Raw genomic sequence first — 25,158 nt, 5'->3', positions numbered from 1 at the left:
TTTATATACCAGGATGCTAACCTGGTAACAAAAGCCAATACATATTCCAAAATGCACAAAAATAAACAATGCAATAGATATACTTTTTTTCCCTTTATTTTTTTCAACATGAAGAGCACATGGGAATGCCACAAATACCTGAGTTCCAGTTAATTAAATATTAATATAAATATTGTTCATTTAAATACTGCAAATATTCATATTATATAATAACAAGAATTTATACCCCTTTTGCAATTGCTGGGGTCATTTTTTGGAATAATAAAGAAGAAAATAAAACTTTGCTTTTGAATCTGCCCTGCAGAGCTCATCAGGTGGCTCATTATACACAAATTCTCAGGTGGAAACGCTCATGGCTTTTACAAGGATTCCAGAAAGTACACGAGAGCCAGAGAGCTTGTCAGAGTTGAAAGTAAGAACATCCTTATTTTTTTAACATCTTATCTACAGAGAATGCGTTTTTCAGATAGGTTTTGCCAAGGGGTCAACTAGTATAGTACTTTTGCACTAAATGTTTTAAAATGTGTTAATAGCCATTTCCCTTAACATTTTTTCATCTTCTGTCCTGAATTTACAGGAAAAAAAAAATTAGGGGCATTCACAAACAGAAAGGTATGATATTTTTAATCCTCCACATCATGTCAGCAAGGTCCACAGCACCCCGTTTCAATGCTGAGTACCTTCCTTCTGACGCAGCAGCTGACTGCATTAGTTGAGGTCTTTTCTTTATGACTGGAAATTAAAATCAGTCACTGAAACTTGCGGCTCTGAAGCGGTTTATAACACAAGCTAACACGTGCATAGTAAGTTATAGCTGGTTATGTGTCCTTGGCAAAGTTACCTGGCCTCTCTGTTCCTTCAGCCATAAAACAGGAAGGTTACAATAGTACCTACTTCTCAGAACTGCTGTGAGGCTTAAGTGAGATAATGTGGGTACAGAGGATAGCGCGGTGTCTGGCACATCATGAGAGATTCTGGAGAGTTAGCCAGCACAGGTCTTGCTCCCATGTCATGTTTCCATGAGAAGGTTCAGGCTCACTCAAGTTCACGCAGGTCATAAGCGATGGTGTTGGCTCCTACTTTTGTTCTTTCTACTACGGCATGAAATGCTACCGCTGATTGGTAAAAGCTATCCAATACAGTCTTTATGACATTGTCCAGGGAAATAAAAGGAAAAACTAGGAAAATAATACCACATTAAACACTTTACATTTTTAACGATCAAATCCTATCCTGAGTTATATAAATTTGCAGCCTACCTTTGAAGCAACTGTCCATTAACATAGTGCATATATCTTGGTTAGGTAAACATCTACCAAAGCATGTCCTTAGCCTGAGTTGTGGTATAGAAAAAGTGTTCACCAGTGCTCATTACTTGACCCATTGCTGCAGAGGAGAGTGGCAGCCTGGCCTTACCTCATCTGAGAAATCTGGATTCTGGGAATGGTGCAGAACTGCTGTGTAGGCAGCCGAGCTGAAGAGGGGCCCTCCAGGTTTTCCATAAATACACTGTTCAAAAAAAGTTGAACAAAAAAATTATGAGTTCAAGAAAAATTCGAACTTGTAACTCAAAACATTAAGAGCTGAACAAATACGAGTGTCATGCTCAAGCCCAAAACAGGCCGCCACTCTTCAGTTACCAATCCCAGGGCAAAGATGAATATTGTGGTAGCTTGCTTAGCTAGATGACATCTAATTACATTTGAACTTTTTTGACCCACTGCCCTGTATTTGTTATATGATGGGATGCTACTGAAGAAAATTTGAATGCTTTAATTCATCATGTAGATATTACATTAGTGCTGCAAACCAGAACCAATTCACTATCTGAGTTTTGATTACCAGGAGATGAGAGCTGGCTTGTACAACGTGATCCCTGTAAGATAGTCTTCTGAAGGGGCCCATGGAATCCAGCTCTGGCCTGGAGCTTAAACAGTCAGTTCTCAGTGACCATGAGACCTTGGCTCAACCCCAGTCTCCAACATGCTGATGCCCAATCATGAATGCTGAGCTGGCCGATTAGGGCTGCAACCCTGGTTCCACCATGTTATATTATGATTATCTCTCAGCCCTTCATCGGGCCAAGGGATACTTTTCCAATCATGTACCTTAACTACTCTCTTAGCCAAGGCTCAGAGTTCCTCTTCTGGGGTCTGCCACCTGGCCCTGATATGTCTCCATGTAGTACTTTAGAATGCAAAGGGAACAGTGGACCCTCACCGTGATTACTCCTTTTTCCTAGAATTTCCCCCATAATCACTGCTCTAGCTGGCCTGGTGTGTTTGCCAGGCCATTTGCCTTTGCTTGCTTGGTAATTACGTTTCAACTTGACTGTTTCTCTCCTGACATTAATGCTTCCATGGAGCTTGGTACTTGTGGATGATGACAGTGGCTAAGTAAGGACTTTGCTGTGGATTGAACTGCATCCCCCCAAAAGACATGTTTAAGTCCTAATGCCCTGTACCTGTGAATGTGATCTTATTTGGAAATAGGGTCTTTTGGGATGTAATCAAGTGAAGATGAGGTTATCCTGGATTATGGCAGGCCTTAACCAAGACTGGTATCCTTATAAGAGGAGGGTATTTGGATACAAAGACTCACAGGTACAATGCCATGTAAGACGGAGGCAGAGACTGGAGTGATGAGTCTATAAACAAAATACTAAGCACTGCCGACAACCTCCAGAAGCTAGAAGGAGCACAGAAGGTGGTCCTGCTGACCCCTTCATTTCAGATATCTAGTCTCCAGAACTGAGAGGGATACATTTTTGTTGTTTAAAACCACTCAGTTCATGGGAGTCATTTGTTATGGCCCTAGGAAATGAATATCACTTCTTTCTCTTTATGCTGCATAACACATTAGCTCGCTCTTAAAATGATAACCCTTCTTCTGAATAGCTATAAATCTTCTTGGTAGCATACACCAGGGTATATAATTGGTACCTGACAGAGTGCTAAAAGTTTAGCTCAGATAATGGTGGGGATTAGTTAGAATTTAGCATTGTCCTTATTATCTCATTCCTCTCATTCACGCGTATTGGAAAAGACCTGGCAACCTAGGCATAATTGCCCCTTTGATTTTCATAGGTTACTTTGTGTTGTATGAAGTCTCTAAAATGAAAACAGTATATGTTAAATAGGCTCTCCAAAAGATGCCATCCAGTTGCAGTTGTATATATTAAAACAGCAGAGGGTATACAAACGTCATAGTCCTACTGATCTTAACTAAATCCTGTGATCAACATCCTGGACAGATTTCCCATCTCCTCAGGCAGTTGGCCCCAAACACCTTCCATAAATCTGAGCATCCCATAGGCCTAGTGCATGTGCCATTAGGTCAGTATGCAGCAGTACTTCTGCAAAGACCACGAGAAGCCTGGCTGGGATGTGCCATTTTAAGTCAAGCATGCTGAATGCGAGAGGCAGTCTCATCTTTGAAAAGGGCAACATCTTCCACTGGGGGACCTCTGCATTTATTTCACACTAGCAGGGTTTTCCTGTTTCAAAGTCATGGAAAGCTAAGCAGAACTGTGAGGTTTCTAATAGATCTAGTTAATGATGATTATTAAATCAGGACATTTCAGAAAATTGAAAACAGATGTATTAAATTGTTCTCTTTTCAACCAAACTCAAATAAGAAGCCCCTCAATGATGAAAAAACATATGGTCTCTCCTTCCCCTTTGAACCATGCTCTACTGCTGATTTGGCTCACCTGCACTGGTTGGGCACCTTCTTCATCGGAATTTTTGAATTCAATGCACACAGTTATATTTCGTGCCTGAAATTACAATGAGTGAAATGGAAATTATAATTTCCTATGAAATTATACCAAAAACCCCAACCCAAATGTCTAAAATAAGCAGCTTCTAATTAAATCAGAAAAAAAAAAAACATTTTTTTGTGACATTAACTATAATGTTCAGAAATATCAGATGGATCTGAAAAGATTATTTAAAAGGGAAGAAAAAGTTCATATTGAAAGCAGCATGAATACTATTTCAGAGTACATAAAGAAACTAAGAAAATTGTTTTAATGTCAAAATATTGTCTAGAACAAAAAATACTTTGGCGTGACGTGAATAGATATTTCTCCAAAGAGGCTATACAAATTGCTAATAAGCACATGAAAAGATATTCAACATCATTAGCTATTAGGGAAATGCAAAACAAAACCATAATGAGATACCATTTCACACCCATTAGAATGGCTACTATTTAAAAACCCCATAAAATTACATGAGAGGAGAGGATGTGGATAAACAGGAACACTCATTCGTTGCTGGTGGCAATGTAAAATGGTGCAGCTGCTGTGGAAGACAGTTCTTCAAAAAGCGAAGCATGAATTATCATATGACCCAGTAATGCCACTACTAGGTATATACCCCAAAGAATTGAAAGCAGGGACTTGAACACATATTTACACACTGATGTTCACAGTGGCATTTTTCACATTGCCAAAAGATGGAAGCAACTGAAATGTCCATCAAAAGATGAATGGATAAACAAAATGTGATATACACACAATGGAATATTATTCAGTTGTTAAAAGAAGTGAAGTCCTGATGCAGGTGACAACATAGATGATCCTTGAGGACATTATGCCAAGGCAAATAAGCCCAGTAAAAAAGGGCAATTAATGCATGATCTCACTTATGTGAACTAATTATAATAAGCAAACTCCGAGAGTTAGAAACTAGAACATAGGCTACCATGGGATAGATTAGGGTAGAGAATGGGGAACCGATTCTTAGTTTTAACAGAAATTCTATATAGCTTGATTATAAAAGTTTGGAAATGGATGGTGGGGATGGTAGTATATTATTGTGATATAATTAACAGCACTGAATTATGTATGTGAATATTGTTGAAAGGGGAAGTTTTAGGTCATGTCTTTCATCAGTCTGAAAGTTAGAAGATAAAACATGGGACTGTTCTCTCATGAATTATAACAAATGCACTACACTAATACAAAGTGCTAATAATATGGTGGTATATGGGAAAAATATAACTAATACTGTCAATTAAGGATTATAGTTAATTGTACTATTTAATATTTTTTCATCAGTTGTAACAAAGGTACCACACTAACGCAAAGTGTCAACAATAGAAGGGTATATGGAAACACTGTATTTTTCACGATGACTTTTCTGTAAACCTAGCAATTCTCTAATTAAAAATAATATTAAAAATATTTAGAGGTGATTTCAGAAAGCGTTAATACATTACAAAACTGTGCATCCTTCAACACTGCTAAGAAAAAACCCATCACTGCCCCTTAGTTAGCCTTTTCTCCAAATGTCTTTCTAGGCTAAAGTATTGATCTGGAGTGATTTTCATTTTCACTATCAAGAAACCATCTTACATGGTCTAAATGTGGTGAAAAGAGATGACGGGATATCAGAAACTTATATCATACCTTGTTGAAACATTTCTGGCTATCATACTTGAGGTGTTTGGGGTAAATGTAAATTTGATTTTTGTATACTCTATAAGGACGGCAATACTTTGTTGAGTCGTAAACAAATTCTTCCACCTCCACTGTGGGTTCTGGTTGAGCTGTCACATTGAAAGGCTTGACGGGGATGAAGGATGACGTTACACAGTCTTGAAAAATCAGGAAACAGAAGTCTGTCATTCAGTATAGTTCTTTTTAAGTGATCAATATTTAAAATATTTTAAAATTAATGCATTCAACATAGGAACTCCATACTTTATATCGGTTTATGCTAAATAATGCTCGGACAAAAAATGTGTAGAAGGTGGACAGGAAAGATAAGCAAGCTACATATTTAACATCAAAACTTATGCGTCATAAAAATGGTAAATCTTTTGGATGGGTTTATAATAGATTTTCTTTTTGTATTAAGCTTTATATAAAAAGTAAATTTAGCCAATAATCCTCTAAACACACTAATCAGATATTATAAAATAAAAATTAACCCATTGACCCTATGCTGTAACTATGAAAATAATTCAGATATTGAAATGCAGCAGAACAAAACTTTGTCCAAGGAGTCTACTGATAGCACCAAAAGGATTAATAGTAATTTTTCCCTAAGAATAATGATTTCAAGGCATGGACCTGAAACCCTCTGCTATGTATTACTGAATACAGCCTATCTCAATTTTCTCTTCAGTTTTTACAACCCCTGTAAATCTAACCTTCCAGTAACAGCTAAAGGAAAAAGAAAGAAGAGCCCAGTAGGAATTTAGAAATCAAAACTTCCATTACTACCGAATTTGTGGTACTGAAAGATAATAAGGCCATCGACCTTCCCTCATCTCATCTGGAATATTCTTGTCTTCCAAAAGATAAAATGATTAGTGATATATGGTTGGGAATCAGATTACATGTTGTTGTTGTTTGTTTCCCAAAGTCAATTGTAATCGTTTTAAATTATATGTTCAAATTTCTTTGATGTCCTGCAATTCTCTCAAAGAGAGTATTTTAGCTCTCCATTTAAAAATTTTTCCTTTTCATACGCAATAAAAATCACATTCGCCAAATCAGGTAAAGGAAATGGCTTAATTTGTCTTCTGCTTTTTCACACCAATCAATATAAAAATGATTTGAAGCCATGGCTTAAGTTAGAATGTTCATTGTATTTTGTAATAGAATGATTTGTGGAAAATTTTTAAGAATGAAAAATTTAATAGTGCTAATGCAATCCAAATATCCAGTGGTAAGAATCTCTCCCTGCTTGTGGCTAATTGTATGATGACTTTATTTGTTCTTTGCATCAAGGAGAAAGTCACAAAAACAGCATAATCAGAAATAACAAACCTAGTCTCACCATTTGAGAAATACATTGTGAAACGCTTATTTATAAGTTAATAAATGTCCCTTTGGTAATTGACTTAAATGGGGCTTCCGATCATATTCTGAAAAAGATATACGCTTCTGTGTAATAACAAAGTCCAAGCTTATTTTAGTTATAATCCTTTCATGGCCCCTTGGGTGGCTACACCGTATTCAGAGTGACCTTTTGGCAGCACCGTGTGGTGGCGCCAGTCCTGTAGTTTGAATCAGAGGAAATGGATGGAATATAAGTTCTGCCATTACTGGTTACCAATTTATTACTCTATCCGAACCTGATTTTCCTCATTTGTAGCACTCCAGGTTTTTGAGAAATAAATGATATAAATTAATACCTTGCTGCATGCATGGTACATATGAGATTAAATATTAAGTTACCCTGAATATAGTTCTTCTATAATACTTCTTTCTCCTTTAATGGAGAAATAATGAGTTCCAATTTTCTACAGGACAACGAATTCCCCTTTGGAAAAAAAAAAATCTAACAATCAACTAATCCACCAACCACCCAACCAACCAATCAACCAAAATCACTAAATATTCAAAACTCTCCAACCAAACTATGACATCATCATACTTGGATGCTCCAAAGGAACATTTTCAACAGCAACATCCAGGCTTCCGGGGATGGTCTGCATTTTGCTTATTCTGTCAGCCCTGTGGAAGTATGTCAGGCAGACAGACAGACAAACACATACACATATACATAATGAATTATTGCCTTTCCCAAGAGGAGGAAAATAAGTCATCTGTAATTCTGAGCTGTGGTAAGGGCATACAGTAGACCAAAAATAATCTTGCCAATGATTTATTCTAGCTAGTTTATTATTATTTTTTTCCTTAGAAGGTATAGGAAATTGAACCCAGAACCTCATACATAGGAAGCAGGCATAAATTTATATGGTATTTTAAATAAAAATTAAAAACAGGGGAGGCCAACAAATTTTATTAATTTTAAAATTTATTTACACCTAATTCAGATAACATTTATATAAATGATCAAACAAGTACAACAGTAAATCACACAGATTTTGGTAACAAAAGGTACTAGTGTTTGAGTGATTCACATTCAGGATGACTTTTAAGAAGTTCTGAGAACATAGCTCGTCTCCACTACAATCGCTGAACGGACAGACTGTGTTTTCTTGTATATTCTCTCATCAATAAAAAAGGAAGACAAGGAGCCCTTCCCTGACTTTGGTTCTTCTGCCCCTGCCCCAAAGGAACAGGTGTGCAGACGTAAACACTCGCCCTGCCAGCATTCACTCCCTGATTCTTGAGTCTTTGCATTTCCTTTCTTCTCTTTCTACTAACACCTTCATGCCAATCTTCTTTTACAGTGAGGGGGGAGTTGCTGATAACAGTTTCAAGTGTGATTCCTTTCAGGGCATCTACTTTAAATGAGGGAATGATTACAGTGGTGTGTGAGAGGTTACTTTTCTCAGCCCGTGAGAGCTGACGTTAAATTTTCAGAAATTCTGCCTGCCATTTGTCAAACGCAGCCATTATTAAAATTTAAATTACATAAACTTACCATTAAACAAATTGTCTCTAAACACAAAGGTCATATATATTCACAAGTCATCACTTCTTAATTAATTTACTACACAGTAAGGTAATCTGCGTTCTTCATGTTATTTACATCTATTATGTAACTAGATGGTGGGAATGCTATAAAATGGTGTGCATATCTCTTCCCAACTTCATGTTCAGTGGCGCCATTTGGTAGCCTGAAATCAGCAATTGTGGGTATATTTACACCATGGATATTGGCAAGCAATATAAATAAGTTTTCTTTTTTTTCCCCTGGAGAGTTACTTGTTAAATATTTATCAGTATACCAGTAAGAATTAATGTTATAAGCTAAAGGTGTGAGGATTCCATATGAAATAATTCAATGTCTCACCAATACAGCACTGGGTTTTTCCTAGGTTTCTCTTTACTACCACGGTGGTACTTTTCAATGCTATTCATTGATAATAGGGGTTTGGTGAGTTTTTTTTCCCACTCTTATTTATACCAGATTTATACCAGACAATTTTTCCTACTCCTTTCTCTTCAACATTTCAACTTTTCATGCTTTAGTACATTGGCAAAGAGGTAAAGGGGAAAAGCACTCAATTCAATATAATGGCTGGGACAGGCTTGGGGAGGCCTATCGTGGGTTTTGAACAGGAAGTTTTTAATTCATTTTCAAGAAGTAAAGAGGGATATGTCCATGTAAGGAATGATCTTGTAGGATCACAAAGAAGTCAGCTGGTTCAAGGCCTACTTTAAAAAGTCCCTCATCACCTTTATTTTCATTTTGAAGATTTATATATTTTCCAGAACAAAACAGAACATTGGGAAAACCTCTCATAATTATGAAGCAATATATTCTCTATTGTACCTAGAGAAAATATTTATCTGCTTGTTTCATATTATTATTTTTTAAATAAAAAATAATAAGACATTATTTTTTAGATGGAACATGCAGATATTTAATGTTTTAGAAAGGTGCTATGAGCACAGAATACGCTGTGTATTAGGGGACTCAGTTCAAGCTAAGTGATAAAGATCATTTATTGTCAGATGTTGGATGTATGGTGAGCCATTTAACAAATGTGGCTTTTATGTTTTTCTTTTTCTAGAAATAATTTCCACTGCTTTTTCCAAAAGCATTTGAATGACAGAAATGTTATAAATTACAATATTCACAGCAGTATAATATGTCTGTGGAATTGTAAATGCTCTTCCTATTGACAGGTGCCTCTGCCCCCTTTCCTTAAATCTAAGCTCTTTAACATGTTGACAGTGGAATATGGTGGGAATGGTGCTGAGACAGTTTCCAGCCTCTGGCCTTAAGATCATTTATTGTCTGCCCTTTGGATGCTTCCTCTTAGAAATCTCCAGCATGCCATGAGGAAGTCAAAGTGTCTCATGGATTGGCCCTCATGGAGAAGAAGCAGGGCCTCTGGCCCCCAGCCCTGCCTGAGACCCAGCTGAGAGCGAGCACCAACGTGCCAGCTATTACGTGAGCTGTCGGCAGGCGGATCCTCTGGCCCCCCGCAGACCTCCCCCAGCTGATGCACTGTACAAAAGAGGAAAGCGCTCCTCATCCAGCCATGCTCAAATTGTGGATTCAGGAGTAAAACAAGTCACACTATTTCAGCCACTAGGTTTTGGTACGGTTTGTTTGCAGTTGAAAACTGATAACTTTCCATATAATTTTGGCAGATTAACTTTGTGGCACATCTAAAGTCATTTGGTGGGAGGATTGCATCCAGCATCCAGGTGGAATCTGAGCCTCCTCTTGACATAAAGGTGCAATGGACACAACCAATCCAGTGTCCACATAGAAGAGGTGGCATTGGATTGGGAAAAGTGGACATAATGGACAAAGGGTATGGGGAAAGGCAGGAAGAGATGAGAGGTGGAGGCGTCTTCGGGACATGGAGCTGCCCTGGATGGTGCTTCAGAGGTAATCACCGGACATTGTAAATCCTCACAGGGCCTACATGATGGAATAGAGGAGAGTATGGGCCATGATGTGAACCAATGTATATGAGGTGCAGAGGTGCCCAAAGATGTACTTACCAAATCCAATGGATGTGTCATGATGATGGGAACGAGTGTTGTTGGGGGGGGGGAGAGGGGGGGTGGGGGGGTGGGGTTGAATGGGACCTCACATATATATTTTTAATGTAATATTATTACAAAGTCAATAAAAAATAAAAAAATTAATAAAAAAAAAAAAAAAAGAAGAAGCTTGCAAAAAAAAAAAAAAAAAAAAAAAGTCATTTGGAAAGCATCTGCTTTCTGAAGGAGAAAGCCTGTAAATGCAACAAATGTGGGAGAACCTTCAAGTCGCCTTCATCTTCACAAAAGCATGCGAGGATGCATACCTGATAAAAACCCTATAAATGTTAAAAAAAAAGGGGGGGGGAAGCCTTGGACATTTTGAATCAACAATGTGGCATTTGAGAATCTGGTGATCAGGTATTGTTGATTGATGTGGAGAGAAAAAAACAGTGATAGCAATGTAGCTGATTTATGTTAATTTCAAGAGAATCCCAGAAATCATACCTTCTATAATCTGACACTAGTTTAAGTAGGTCTTCAGTTGAAATCTTGCTACTGTCTTGTTTATATAAGGGTGAAAATCTTGAGTCTCTGTCCACATTTCCCTGGTTGTCCTTAAATACTGATCTGTAAGAAAATAGTATAAAGTGACTAAATTGATTACATTCCTCACATAAATGTGGAAGAAATGCCAAGAACTTAGAAAATAAAAAGAAAACTTCTTAGAATGCAAGTTTCATTTACACACAGTTTGTTATCTTTAATTCAATTAAATTCAAAGTGACAATTGACTATATTACAACTATTTTTTTAAATGTTGCTGCACATTTGGTAATTTATATGAAAACCTTCAAGTATTAGGGGGAGGAATGGGAACAAATCTTATTCTTTCTCATTGTTCTTTTCAAAGCATGCTAAACCTCAGCAAAACGGGGTCACTTCCTGTTTGGGTAGCATCAATAGGATTTGTGAGCAGAGGAAGAGGGATGAGGTTGTATATGTGGGTAGAGACCAGTAGGCTCTGGAAACGTTTCCATGGATATACATTTGCTCATGTATCCACTTTCAGGAGAGCCAAAGATAAAATGGAGAACATGTCACTCAGAAATTTCTTTTGAATAAAGAGAACACCATGAATATGAATCATTTATTTCCTTCGCTGATTCATCACAACTAGAAAGAATGAGTTAAAAATACATAATTGTTTTCATCCAAAAACTACAGCAATACCAGGTAATACTTGCTTCATATATCATGTTTCATCACATGCTGTGCTGATCAAAGAAAAATTAGACCCCATGTGTAATTGCTTTCTGTGTAATTTAGGGAAATACTGAACAGACTGATGTGGCCAATTAAATGGATATCTGATCATGGAGCTTTAGTGTAAAGTAAGAGAATAGGCCAAGATTTTATTCAAAATGATTTTTTTAGACTGCTTCAATCTGTATTCTCATTTTTCTCTGCCAAGTAGTGAGGAATAAAAGGACCCTCTATCAGATAACAGTAGGGAGATAGAATAAAATATTTAACCTGATGATATTTTTATTAAATATTATATAAGCTTGAAGGAGTGACATGTTGAAACCAGTATGACTATTTCCCAACATGAAAGGAAGTTAACCGAGCTTGATCAATACTTTCTTTTCTTTTTATTAACCAACCACTTCAAAGACATCAATATATGTGCTTTGGTAGCTTGTTTTTGGTCTTATTCACAGATCAGTCATGGAAATTGCTTGCTTACATTGGAGACTCACTGTAAAGAGAAGGAAGGTACAGCACCATGGGAGAGGCACTGTTGGAGAGCCATGCCCCCTGTCCTGGGCTCAATAAATTTACTAACTGGCAAGGAGAACAAAGAACTGTCTCATTAGCACAGATGGTTTCAGAATGGCTGGGATATCGTGCCTAGTTCCAGCCGCCACTGTGGAGCACAGATCAGTATAGTATAAAGGTCTCAGAACCATAATATTTGGGATATGATGGAAAGAAATTCAGTGTTTTAGCCTCAAGGAAAAAAAGCTTAGGAGCCCCTGACAGCTTCATTCATAAGCAGCATGCATAGCCAAGATGGATAGATAGTATTAAATATATTTTTCATGGTTATAGGGGACAAAATTTAAAAGTGGTTGTCAAGCCGTTAAAAAATATTTTTTTAAAAAATGAATTACCTAATCATTGGGGTGATAAAAAGACAGAAGGCACCACTGTGGGAGATATATGACACTTTTTTTATGTTGCCTCATTTTGGTAATTTATAGGGAAACCTTGGAGTATTGGGGAAAGGAATAGGGACTAATCCTATTCTTTTTTGTTGTTTGGGTAACCAACAATGAAGAGTTAGGATAACAATTGGTTGGAGATGCTATTGGTGGGTATTTGAGTCTCAGATAACAGTTGCACTGGATGTCTTCTTTAAACAGATGCTCCGAAATTAAATTTTTATTATAATCTGGTTTAATTTTAAAGAAAATTCAGTACTATCCACTGGTCCACTTAGAATATCAAGTAAGACAGAGTAAAAGATTTGGGCAACTATGTTTCTAGGGGTGATATGCATGAAAAAGAGGCCATTTACAATATGTTGTGTTTTTATGTGTCAATTGTGTCTCTAGTCAGTGAGAATAAAATGCCCCACGTAGCCATCTGCGTGTGGTCACATCACTAGCCCAACGCTAACTTTGTCACTGTAAAATGGCACTACAGTTGCTGCCCCATATGAAAACATGCACCAAACTAATTGTGGATAAATACTGTTCACAGCAGGGAGCCTCTGTGTGTGTGTTGTAGTTATGTCATCTCTGTACGGTCATAAGTTAAACTGTGAATTCTACTTTTTCAGTGGCAGTTGATTTTAAGGCCATACTATTTTAGGGTACATTCAAAACTATATTGTGAAACGAACTGCAATTTAAAAAATATAATAGAAAGGAAAAGTAGCCAGAGACTCACTAATCTCAATAAGGTATTGAAGTATGTCAGGAAGCTAGCTTATGTCAAAATGACATGAGTAGCTCCAGGCTCCCTGTGATTCTGCCAACATTTATTTGAAACAGTGTCCACATTGTGAGGGGAAGATAGGATTATTCTTCGGTTGGATCTTGTGCTTTTTGTGGTTAGAGAGTGCAAGTAGCCCGCTTTGAAATCTTTAGAAGGGTCCTGCAGCCATGTCTCCAGTTGCCAGAGATGTCCACATAAATGTAAATCGTGTATTTATATATACAAACTGGTGGAGCATACTGTTTCCAAACCTACACCCAAACCGCCAAGCGGGCATTAACACAGCATGTAATTATGGTATTGTCGGTTTTCCTGTTGTACCAGTTTGATATTGTTTATGAATTCCAGAAATAGATATTGGATTATGTCTATGAACTGGTCTGTTCCTCTGGGCATATTAGATTGGATTGGATCCAGAAGTTTCATGTCTGCTTGATTAAATAATGATTAAGGCTTTGATTGGGCCATGTCAGTAGGATGTGGAGAAAACAACATGCCAGAGGAGACAGCTGGAGTTTAATGCTGGAGCCCCAGGAAGTACATACAAAGAGAAGCAGATATGTGAGGAAAGAGAGAACGCTCCATTAGACATGGCAGAGGCCCTAGGAAGAGAGACGAGCTGTTAGCCTGATGGTTTACAGCTGACCTTGTAGAGAGAGCAGAGCAGCTGAGCCTGGAGATGAATGAGTCCTGGGAGAGAGACAAGAATTGTCCAGCCTGCTGGGACCACTGGAACCTTCAGAGGAGGAGGAAGACTGAACCCTTTAGACATTGCCTTCTACTTGTGGCAAATGTGGCGATGGACTCTGGGTGAGAAAGTACCTCTTATGGTACCTTGAGTTGGACTCCTTAGGGCCTTGTGACAGTACGCTTCTACCCCAAATAAATACCCTTTATAAAAACCAACCGATTCCTGGTATTTTGCATCAGCACCTCTTTGACTGACTAATACACCTGGCCTAGGAATAATTTCTTCAATAGTCAGTAATATTGTCAGCCTCCCTGGAAGTGTCATCTTTCTCCTGGCATATTTTATTAGACAAATTCCAGTAGGGTTTGAGTCTCAGATAACAGTTGCTTAGGTTCTTTCAATGATGGGCAAATCTTTTACTTCCCCCACTCCCAATTATTCTTTAATTTCCCCAATTTACCAGAAACTTGGAAGTCATATTCATCTTAACAAGTCTCTTTAGAACAATGACTTAAAATAATAGCTAGCTTTATTGGGTACATATCTGTGCTCATCAATCCTTGCAACAGTAAATAAGGTATTATGAGTCCTCTTTTGTAGATTTAAAAAAACTGATGTGAAGGCACACTCATAAGGTCACTAGGCTAGTAAACAATAGGGTTGAGATTTTGAGCCCAGTTCTACATGGCTTTAAAATGCCTGCTTCTAAAACTTCAGAGAAACGTTGGCTTCTTAAAGAAAAAAATGTGGTCACTGTTGTAATGTTCCAATATTTGAATATGTCACTGTTGTCAAGCGTTATCTTGCGTCTACTTGTCCCAACAGCTTTTTTATTAGCAACTGAGAATACTTAACAAAAAGGAGATGTTGGCTCAGTGACTTACAACTAGCTATCCACTCTCTGGAAGCTTATGAGAGCTAAAAACAATTAAATTTATCATAAAGGGTCCAGTATATCTAAATAACAGTTTTCCAGGTAGGATATCCTGGCATTACTTGTCCCTGTTGGGAGAGAGAGAAATGGGGAGAGATAAAGTACTATTTACGATCTACTTTATCATCTTTTGCATCTGAGATCACACATATTCCCCTTGAGGCTGGCACTGTCAGGTCCCTTTTATAGAGGGGGACCCTGAGACTGGGAGAGGAGACTGGCCCACAGTCACAATCTAAGTGGGTGGTGGCCTGATCTGAAACATGCCTGTGCGACTCTGGGCCTGGTCTCTCCCTCTTGCTCTGGGCCTATCTTAGGGCAAAGTCGTTCCTGGAGACCAAGAAGTCTGTCTTCGTTTATTGCTGCCTTCACTTCCATATTTCTCCTCCCTGCACCTTCCTGCCTGCAACTTTAGACTACAACCTCAAGATTATAACAAATAGCAGTGATCTTACCCTGGATATGCTCACCACTGGGAAATATGAGTCTGAAAATGCCGTTACTAGCAGGTCCACACTTCTTTCTGGATTTTAATGTTATTACTATTGGGACAATGTTACCAATATTCAAATGAATATTGACTAGGCCATCTCACTCAAAGCTCTCATCATGTCGTTCTTCGTTTATTCAGTTGGGGCACTGCTGAACTTTTTCCTTACAGATTTATGCTAGGCTCTTTCTCCTTTTAGAAATTCCTATTCTAATAAAGATGCAAAAGAAAACAAGCAAGATAGCATTAATTGATGCTTAAGCTTATTTGGAAAGCCTATTTTCCTCTTTGTGTGGAGATTCTACCATGAGTTATACCACATGTCCAGATGTCTCATAAGACAGCACTTCTACCAGAGCTCACCAGTACAAACATATGATTACATTTGGCTATGTTAATCAGCACCAAAATCCAAGAGAGTTTAAATGATCAATTTGATGGTTTCATGTGCACATCCAATATAGACTGGAGTTCTCTGCAAAGGTGACAACAAGCTGCTGCATAAGAAATCATAGTACATCAATCTGGATTTTATGCAACCAGACTCACAGGATTCACATAAAGTCAAGATTTTGATGAACTAAATATACATTATACACAAGTTATGACTGACCCGACCCCTGCCAAGAATGCATAGCCTGCTGGCCATACATACACTCTACAACTCTACACATATCCCGGTCTCAGCCTATTATAAGCTGATTGCTCCATTGTCTTGTCCAATGTGAAGTTATAACAATGAACACATGAACGTTCTTCTAGATGTGGGTACACTAAAATAATGGATAATATTAATACCAAGGTGTTCAAACCTGAAGCTTACCATGCAGACAATAAATGTATTTCTATTCCGTAGCTTGCAAGTGCCAAAGGGTCCACCTACCTCACTGCCCAAGCAAATGGCATGCGGTATTTCCCCAATTTGCTGCAGAACTGCCTGTTGGATTTTAATATCTTTTGTGCATACTAAGGAAAAAAGTAAAGAAAAATATTGTTTTAGAGCATCACTTTACAAGTTGTACATGTAAAATAATGCTATATACTTTTTCAAATGATCTTATATTGAAACTTAATGGAACTCTGCCTTATTGGTTCACAGATTCTACCTTATAAAGAGCCAAATTTACCCTCTGTGTGCAAACTTTTGTATAATATTTTTCTTATATTTAGGTTAGAAATTCCAAATGTTGAAAGTGTCCTTGTTTTGGAATTCCATCTTTATTTCTGACTTAAAAAAATTTAAATCTTGATTGAAGGTGTTAAATTCACATTCATAATCTGGCTTATACTGTCTTTTTATTTTTTATTTTTATTTTTTAAAGATTTATTTATTTATTTAATTCCTCCCGTCCCCTGGTTGTCTGTTCTCTGTGTCTCTTTGCTGCGTCTTGTTTCTTTGTCCGCTTCTGTTGTCGTCAGCAGCACGGGAAGTGTAGGCGGCGCCATTCCTGGGCAGGCTGCACTTTCTTTTGCGCTGGGCGGCTCTCCTTACCGGGTCGCACTCCTTGCACATGGGGCTCCCCTACGCGGGGGACACCCCTGCGTGGCAGGGCACTCCTTGTGCGCATCAGCACTGCACATGGGCCAGCTCCACACGGGTCAAGGAGGCCCGGGGTTTGAACCGCGGACCTCCCATGTGGTAGACGGACGCCCCAACCACTGGGCCAAGTCCGTTTTCCCTATACTGTCTTATATTTCCTTTTATTAATTAAGACAGAAGTCTGCAAACTTGTTCTAAAGGGTCACATGTTCAATATTTTGGATTTTATAGACCAAAGAGTCTCACTCACAACTTTTCAACATTGCCACAATAGCAGGAAAAGAGCCATAAATAATACACAAATAAAATATGACTGGCAAGCCACATTTGGCCCATGCACCATAATTTGCCTCATCTTGAGTTGAGGGACTCGTTCAAATATATCAAACACTGCCCTAGGAAAATGTAGATGGAAAATGTAGACTTGTCATATTTTATTTTCTGTTAAATACTAATATTTGACTATTAAAGAAAATGTGGCAATAGAAAAGAAGAAAGAAAAAACTGCTCACAGTCCACTTAACCCACTCAAAATTTTCCATTCCTCTTTTTTCACTTAGGTATTACTATACTTTGATAGATAATTACATATCTTACAATGTCACTTATTTTATCATAAGTAATAACTTAGTTTTGCTACAGAAACTATATTCATTTGATTTTTAGACACTTAGGCTATTCCTAACTTATCATTATTAATAATATAATAAAGTTACAACTTTATCAAATTTAAATTTATTTCTGCCAATATATTCTTAGAAGTCAGGAACTGCTGGGTCAAAAAGCATAAAACATAAACTATGTACATTTAAAATATACTATGGCCATTCATTTCATTAATAAGTGAATATTGTGAAATAACATTTATCAAACTTGATAGTTCATCAAAGTTGTGTGACTTTACTTATTGAAAGCAATTGAGATTATTTATAAGAAAAATTTTGCATTACCTTGTTGGAGTCTGGATTCTTAATATAAGGCTCAGCACTGCTTGTGATATTTCCCATCAGCACTTTTTCAATTTTGGCCACCAAAACAATTTCAGAATGTGGATCGCTTACAGAAAATATGGCCTATGTACACAGAAATCAGCCAATAAGCACTTAAGAAACCATATTGAAGGCATTTACAAAATTCCCTTTTTAAAAGACAACTTTAAGGGGGATTTTATCTGGGCACTGCCCATCGTATGTGGTCTATTGGCAAGAACAATGGAACAAGCATTTTCCATCCCATTACCAGTAAACAAAAGCGCAACCTGCTTTGGAAATTTTAGCCATTCCTCTGGAAACCCCTTGATGCGAGGTTCCTCTGATTGTCTTGGAGTGACAGTGTCAATGTTGCCATTTTCCAAAGCCATGGAAGGGCCTGAGAGCATTTGCCTGACAGCAGTGTGGTTTAGATCCACATGAAAATCTGCAGAAATTTTCCTACTGTCTCTGAGGTCAAAGAGTGCCACACTTACAAAAAAAGGCTCAATCTGCAAGAAAAAGGAAGAACAGATGGTTTTGAAATAAAATCATTACATATGCAACATCCTCCCTAGTGTATTATTTAACACAACTAGATAAAATACACACAGGAAGCAAATTCTCCTCTGCTCAGTGAGGAGCATCCAGAGTCCTTGTTTCGAGTGGGTGCCCAAGATCTCAGGATGGTATTCACTGGTTTTTTCGTTCTAGTTTTCCTGTTAAGTATTCCCTTCCATATGTTGGTTTACATGCACAGTTTGGCCTTATGAATACTTCTAGTTATTTCCACTATACTCTCAAAAATTGTCCGCTCAGAAATCTTTAGCAGGTCCTGGAAGTTTCTAGACTGCACTTTGAAAAGTACTTCACTAGACCAAAAACTTCTCAGTTTTCTATCATAGCTTGACAGTAATAATGGTTAAACTTTATTGGGCATTTCCTATGTTCCTGTCACTATTCTAGAAACTTTCAATACATTAGTGAACCAAATACATATTAAAGCACAGTGTAATAAGTTGTGAGGTAAGCCTCAGGTTGTGAGGGGCTTCATGAGGAGAGAGACCAAGAATTTTCCCAAGAGGAGTTGGTAACTTGGCTCAATATTTTTAAAACAGAGATTAACTATTTTTTCCTTTTATTATATAATTTCAAGCTGACAAAAATGTTGCAAGTACAGTGCAAAAACCTCCCATAGACCCTTCACCCAAATTTTCCATCTCTCTCTTTTACAGACACACACACACACACACACACACACACACATCCACTATCACTAGTTTGAAACTTTTGAGAACGAATTTCCAATATGATGCTCCACCCACTCCTCCAAACAAGGACCCTCTCCTATCTAATCACCATGCAGCTGTCCACATCAGGAAACCAACACTGTCCACACCACTCTAATCTACATGCCCCGTTCAATGTTGCCAATCCACACAACAATGGCTTTTTTTCCTTTTTGGTCCAGAATCCTTTCTGTTGCATTTTGTTGTATATCTATTCTATCTACTCCAATCCGAACCGTTTCTCCCTCAGTCTTTCTCTGTCTTTCACCTTCTTGACAGTTTAAAAGTATAGGACCTTCTGAAGGATGGTCTTCAAACTGGGTCCTTTATAATATCCCTTATGGCTGGACTCAGGTCATGCTTTCATGGCAATAAAACCCCAAACCAAATGGGGTTTTATCAATATGAAAAATCAATAAGATTGATTTTCATAGTTCATTACATGAAGGGAAAACCCACAAATTCATGTTGATGCTTCCATTGCTAATTAAGCTTTCAAGAGTTCTCTTTAGTCTTGTTTTTATACCTCTAAGTATGTTCTCTAGTGTAAGAAACTGAGCTCTCATTGTCATCAGTCTATTTACTTATTTGTTCAATCAATTTACTTCTAGTTCCAAAGTAGACAGTCTCCCAACTATACTTATCCATCTTTTCTAACTGCCCTCACTGTGCCTCCTTGCCCTGGGCACTGGATCCTTGCCACCTCTGGACCTCCGCAGGACTCTCTCCTCTCCATCATTTGGAGTTCTTGGGTGCTGACCTCTGTGTGGCTTGCCACCATGCCAGGAAGAGAAAGGAAGAGGAAATAAAGGGAAAAATGGAAAGGAAGGAAGGAGAAGAAGGAATGGGAAAATCTATTAGTTGAGTTTTGAAGTAGGAATTAGGCAAAGAGGTGGTTAGAAGGAAATTTCACTGTGAGTGGCACGTGCAAAGACATACAGATGTGAAAGAACTCAAGAAAAGAGTGTTAGAGTGGAATCAGACTGCAGGCAAAAATTATTTAGGAGAGGTTTGTGGGAGAGGCATTTGAGAAACAGTAAGTTAGGAGGTACAACCGAAGGGCTTGGAAATCAACTGCAGGTGTGTACATTAGTTAACTGGAGAAAGGGGTGCACAGGGATATGAATAAAGGAAGGTTCTCAGGTTTGGGAATTAGGAAAATGAGTGGAAGACAATGTCATCCTTTCTCTAGAGGATAGAGAGGACAAAGGTGAATTCTAGATGGAACATAGAGAGTAATCAGCGGAACATCCCAGTGACAGTTGGATATGTGACTTTTGAACTCAGTCAGGAAATTGGCAGGAGAACTATACCTGGAGAATTTTTGTGAGTGTGTTTCTGTTTAAGCCATGAGAAAATGAGAAGAGAATCACAATGAAATTCTGGGAAATATCAACATGCAAAGGACAGAGATGGGGGTAGGAAAAACAGCTTATAAAGGAGTCTGTGAAGTGGACAGAAATGAAAATAAAATTTTTTTTTTTAAATGTTACCAGGGTATTATAAGAAGATTCAAAAGGAAGGAATGGTCAACTTGAAGAACTGTCAAATGCAATGGAGAGATAAATTAAGGCAGGGACTGAAATATGCAATTAACTACAGGGATCTAAAGATGGAATATATCTGTAAAATGTTTTAGTTTTGTTTACACTACTGAACTTTGAATTGATACTTTATCATTTGCCAGTATTCTGTGGAAAAGCAGGCTCATAAAAAGATCACATTAAGACCCAGGTCATCATTATACAATCTCATGCATGCTGTGGATTGTGTTGACAGCTTAAGGGGTACCTTTGAAGTGTAGTAACATGGCTAACTTATCAATTCTTTAATATTAGCAATACTTGCAAGCACCCTTACTGTTAGACATACAGTTCTACCTATGATATAAAATGCAATAAATTATTTTTTTTTAAATAAAGCAATTATAAAGTAAGTAAAAAAAATAGTTTACTAATTTAAGTTAGAAAAAATTCCTGATTTGTGTTAGTGATAGTCTGCTAAGAGTAAAAAAATGCAAAAATTGCATGAAAATAACTCAGGAAGGAACTCAAAAAATGCACAAAGGTAAAGGCTGAAATCTTTATTATTTTTCCTGAATTGTTGCATTTTGACTTTAATTTGGGTTAGTGAATGGACATAAACTACCTCCTTCGATATTCCATCAAAAATTAAAGCTCATATGATGATTCACTTATTTCTTCCAATGCATCTTTTCAACTTAAAGACAAATCTTAGTTTTTGAATTTCTGGGCTTTTCAACAAGGATTTAGTGATAAAGCACCTTCAAAGCATAATAAATTAAGTCATAAGTTGGAGTTTAGAATTCTGTGTTCTTTCTTTAAAAAATTCAAGAACATGAAATTTTAAAATGCAGTTTTGCTGTGAAGCTGCTTTAATAGGCCAGATTTTTGGAATCAGTGTTTATTTTCAAAGAAATATTTTATACTAAAAAACTGTCAATTTGAATTTGATTTTCAATTACAGACTAAAAAATTACATGCTGCCAAATACTGTTTTCTCATCATAAGAAATTTCTTTCAGAAAGTCTTTTCAGGAGCTCATTCATTAAATGCAGTAGATGACTCTTCAGCAGTTTGGAGAAATACTTCAATTAATATTTAAAAAAAGCTCACTGAATAAAAAACAATGAGTTTAAAGATAATTACATTAGTAAAAGAGTATTATTGAATAAATCCAAAATGAGTTTTAAAAACAATGCCATTAATTAACAAATTCCCCTAGAATTAAGATAAGGCTGTTTAATTAGTTATTTTTTATATTACTTTTTTTAAAGAGAAGTTGTAGATTTTATAAAAATCATACAGAAAATACAGACTTCTCAACATATCTGCACCCATTATTAACATTTTATATTAGTGTAATGACTTTATTACAATTGATGAGAAAGTAGTATTACAGTTGTACTATTACCTATAGCCCATAGTTTACATTGGGGTTCACTGTTTGTGTTGTCCAGTCCTATGGTTGTTTTTCTTTAACTTTTTATTCTAGTAACAATATATTCCACCTAAAATTTCCTCTTTGAACCAAATTCAGATATATATCAGTGGTGTTAATTTCATTTACAATGTTATGTTCCCATTAGCACTATCCATTATCAAAACTTTTTAAACACAATGAAATCATCTTTTAAAAAGTAATTTCTGGGAAGTGGATTTGGCTCAACTGATAGAGTGTCTGCCTACCATATGCGAGGTCCAGGGTTCAAACCCAGGGCCTCCTGACCCGTGTGGTGAGCTGGCCCATGTGCATTCCCGCATAGGGGAGCCCCACGTGTAAGGAGTACACCCCATAAGGAGAGCTGCCCCATGCGAAAAAAGCGCAGCACACCCAGGAGTGGGGCTGCACACACACAGAACTGATGCAGCAAGATGATGCAACGAAAAAAGAGGCATAGATTCTTGGTGCCGCTGACAAAAATGCAAGTGGACACAGAAGGACACAGAGAGCAGACAACTGGGGGAGGGAGGGGAAGGGAAAAGAAATAAATAAAAAGTAAATCTTTAAAAAAAAAAGTAATTTCCTATTTTGTTTTTACATTGCATATCAACTATGCAAGAAATTAAACAATACAGACATGCAAAACACCCTAACTCAATTTAATCCCGACAGACCTCAGAGACCTGTGAGTTAAGACTAAAGTTGCTCCCTTCTGGGCCTCGAGGGCCTGGCCCAAGTACAAACATTCAGCTTCTGAAGATGGGCCTTGGCACAAAAAAAGGTACTCATGTGCAAGAGGTCAGATGCCCCTGGCACTGGGAAGAAAAGCCCATTATCTTAGGGGTTTTAAATTGGATTTCTTAATCACATGGTCAAAGGCATCTATTTTTATTTAATAAGTCAGTGAAGTAGCATTATGATTTTGGTCAAAATTTTCCTAACATTACCAAATAGTTTCGAGAACCAAGCTTCTACTGTTTTCTTTTGTTTCTTATGCCTGTATGCACATATGTTCTGGGTCCTCCTCCTAACCCTTTCACTCCATAGAAATCGCTCCTGCTGTTGTCACCGATGTCCTCCATCTTGCCATATCCAATGGTCTCGTCTTGGACTTCCTGTTGCTCAGAAGGTCAGCATTGTTCCCCCCAGACGATACTTTCTCTTTTAGCCTGCATGACCCACCCTCTACCTCATAGATCATCGTTCCCTCTCAATTCGTTTTGCTCAATTCTCCTTTACTCATCATTTAAAGATTTGGCTCTTGGCTCCTTCTCTTTTCACATAGAGATCCCTTGATGCCTCTCTCTAAGTCACTGCCTGAACTAGCTTCCAAATTTTCATCTCCGTCATGGTCCCTCCCCTGAGCTCCAAACTGGTATTTGAATCTGCCCCATGAATGTCTTTGTTTGCATGTGTAACTGGCCTTTCAAGCTTAACATGTCCAGAATGGAAATCTTGACCTTATCCCCTAGTCTTGCATCTTAGTTAATGGTGCCACCACGCACAGAAATGTTCAAAGTGAAACCCAGGGGCTCATCCCTGAGGTTTCTTTCCCCTTCCCTTATCCTGCGTAGGCACTGTATCATAAAAGCCTGTCAGTTCAATTTGCAAAATAAAAGTCAAACCCATCTGCTTCTCTCCATTTTCCTTGTCAGCCAATTCATGAGTGAACTGTGGTAGTAGCCTCCTCACTAGTCTCTTGGGTTACTCTTTCCTTCTTCCAATCCAGTCTCCTGGACTTTAAAAAACACAAATCATCACATGCCATTTTAAAGTGCTTAAAAAATTGACTGACATCCACTCACAGTACCACCAAGGGGGTACAGATAATACCTTGGGAATCTCTGAACTGTTAAGCTGATTTCATGGAAAGAATCATAGGGCACTATTCCTTTGATGCTTTTTCTTTAACTTAAAAGGAAAATTTTATAGTGGTATATTGACAGTTCCACTTCAGAACTTATGGCTGTGTAATGTGGAAACATAGTCAATTAGACATCCACCAGTAGACTAGATAGTATGAAAGCAGTGCCTAGAATTAGCAGGAATTGAAAAAAAACTTTAGATGAGAGCAGTGCCGTGATATTGGCTGACTAGCATATGATGTAACAGAAGAGAAACTTACATTCGTTGCTGGATCATTTTCATTCTCTGTAACACATCCTTGAAGATTTAAGTTGAGAGCTTTGCAAATGATCATGATTCTCTTTGCAGCCTTTTCTTCAAATGGTTTGATCACAAACTCAGGTTCTGAAAGATCCTTCTTCTGAGGTTTCCAGGTCTACGATGTATTTCAAAGTTTTAGTTACTAGTCATCCCATCATAAAAAAGAAACTCTAAATTACAAACCATAATTGTATGGTTTGAATTCATGTCTGTTTTGAAAGAATTCTGACTTACATCTATATCTGGATCCAGTGAGAACAGATTTAGCCTCTCCATATTTCGAGTCATTTTGACTGTTTCTTCAGTTTCTGTGAGGTACTATGGAGAAAATTGGGTTAATTTTTGGAATCTAAACGTGCAGATATTTAGAGTCCCACCTCCATCCCATGGCCAAGAAGCACCCACTTAGCATCATCACTGTTTAAAAATCATCCATTAACACCTGGAAAATCTTATAGAAACATGCTCTTATTTTCAAGTGGTGGTGTATATGTTAAGTAAAACACATAGGATAATGAATGGGTTGATTGTTCTTCTAAATCTTCAAGGAAACCTTGCACCTCTTCTGTGACAGTAGCAGCTAATAAGTACTCAAATTTATTTGCATAGTAAAACGTCAAGTTAATTACTTTTGTGAAGTCTGGGTGTAGACTGTTCTCTGAAGAATCTGTTTCCTCTGGTGTGCATTCACAAGTTATAGAATTATCCAGCGAGTCTTGAAAAGATACACCAAGA

At 37.6% G+C, this 25,158-nt stretch overlaps 1 protein-coding gene across 13 annotated transcripts in view; it reads right to left on the bottom strand.

Annotated features, from left to right (window-relative positions):
- The window catches only part of DOCK10 (dedicator of cytokinesis 10), a 281,603-nt gene that overhangs the window by 68,809 nt on the left and 187,636 nt on the right, over positions 1–25,158 (bottom strand). For all 13 annotated transcript variants that reach the window (XM_071216098.1, XM_058300030.2, XM_058300032.1 and 10 more), the window contains exons 9-19: positions 25,053–25,138; positions 24,658–24,741; positions 24,383–24,538; positions 18,295–18,516; positions 17,987–18,109; positions 16,380–16,462; positions 10,883–11,005; positions 7,395–7,474; positions 5,417–5,604; positions 3,713–3,778; positions 1,417–1,509 (exon numbers count right to left, since the gene is read on the bottom strand). In XM_071216098.1, the coding sequence (XP_071072199.1) occupies positions 1,417–1,509; positions 3,713–3,778; positions 5,417–5,604; positions 7,395–7,474; positions 10,883–11,005; positions 16,380–16,462; positions 17,987–18,109; positions 18,295–18,516; positions 24,383–24,538; positions 24,658–24,741; positions 25,053–25,138 (1,304 nt within the window). The remainder of the gene's footprint in view (positions 1–1,416; positions 1,510–3,712; positions 3,779–5,416; positions 5,605–7,394; positions 7,475–10,882; positions 11,006–16,379; positions 16,463–17,986; positions 18,110–18,294; positions 18,517–24,382; positions 24,539–24,657; positions 24,742–25,052; positions 25,139–25,158) is intronic.

The sequence above is a fragment of the Dasypus novemcinctus genome, chromosome 7 (genome assembly GCF_030445035.2).
Source record: "Dasypus novemcinctus isolate mDasNov1 chromosome 7, mDasNov1.1.hap2, whole genome shotgun sequence".
In the NCBI taxonomy this organism is placed as follows: domain Eukaryota; kingdom Metazoa; phylum Chordata; class Mammalia; order Cingulata; family Dasypodidae; genus Dasypus; species Dasypus novemcinctus.
Note: the sequence above shows the minus strand (reverse complement) of the source record. Positions and strands in the feature narration are given on the sequence as shown.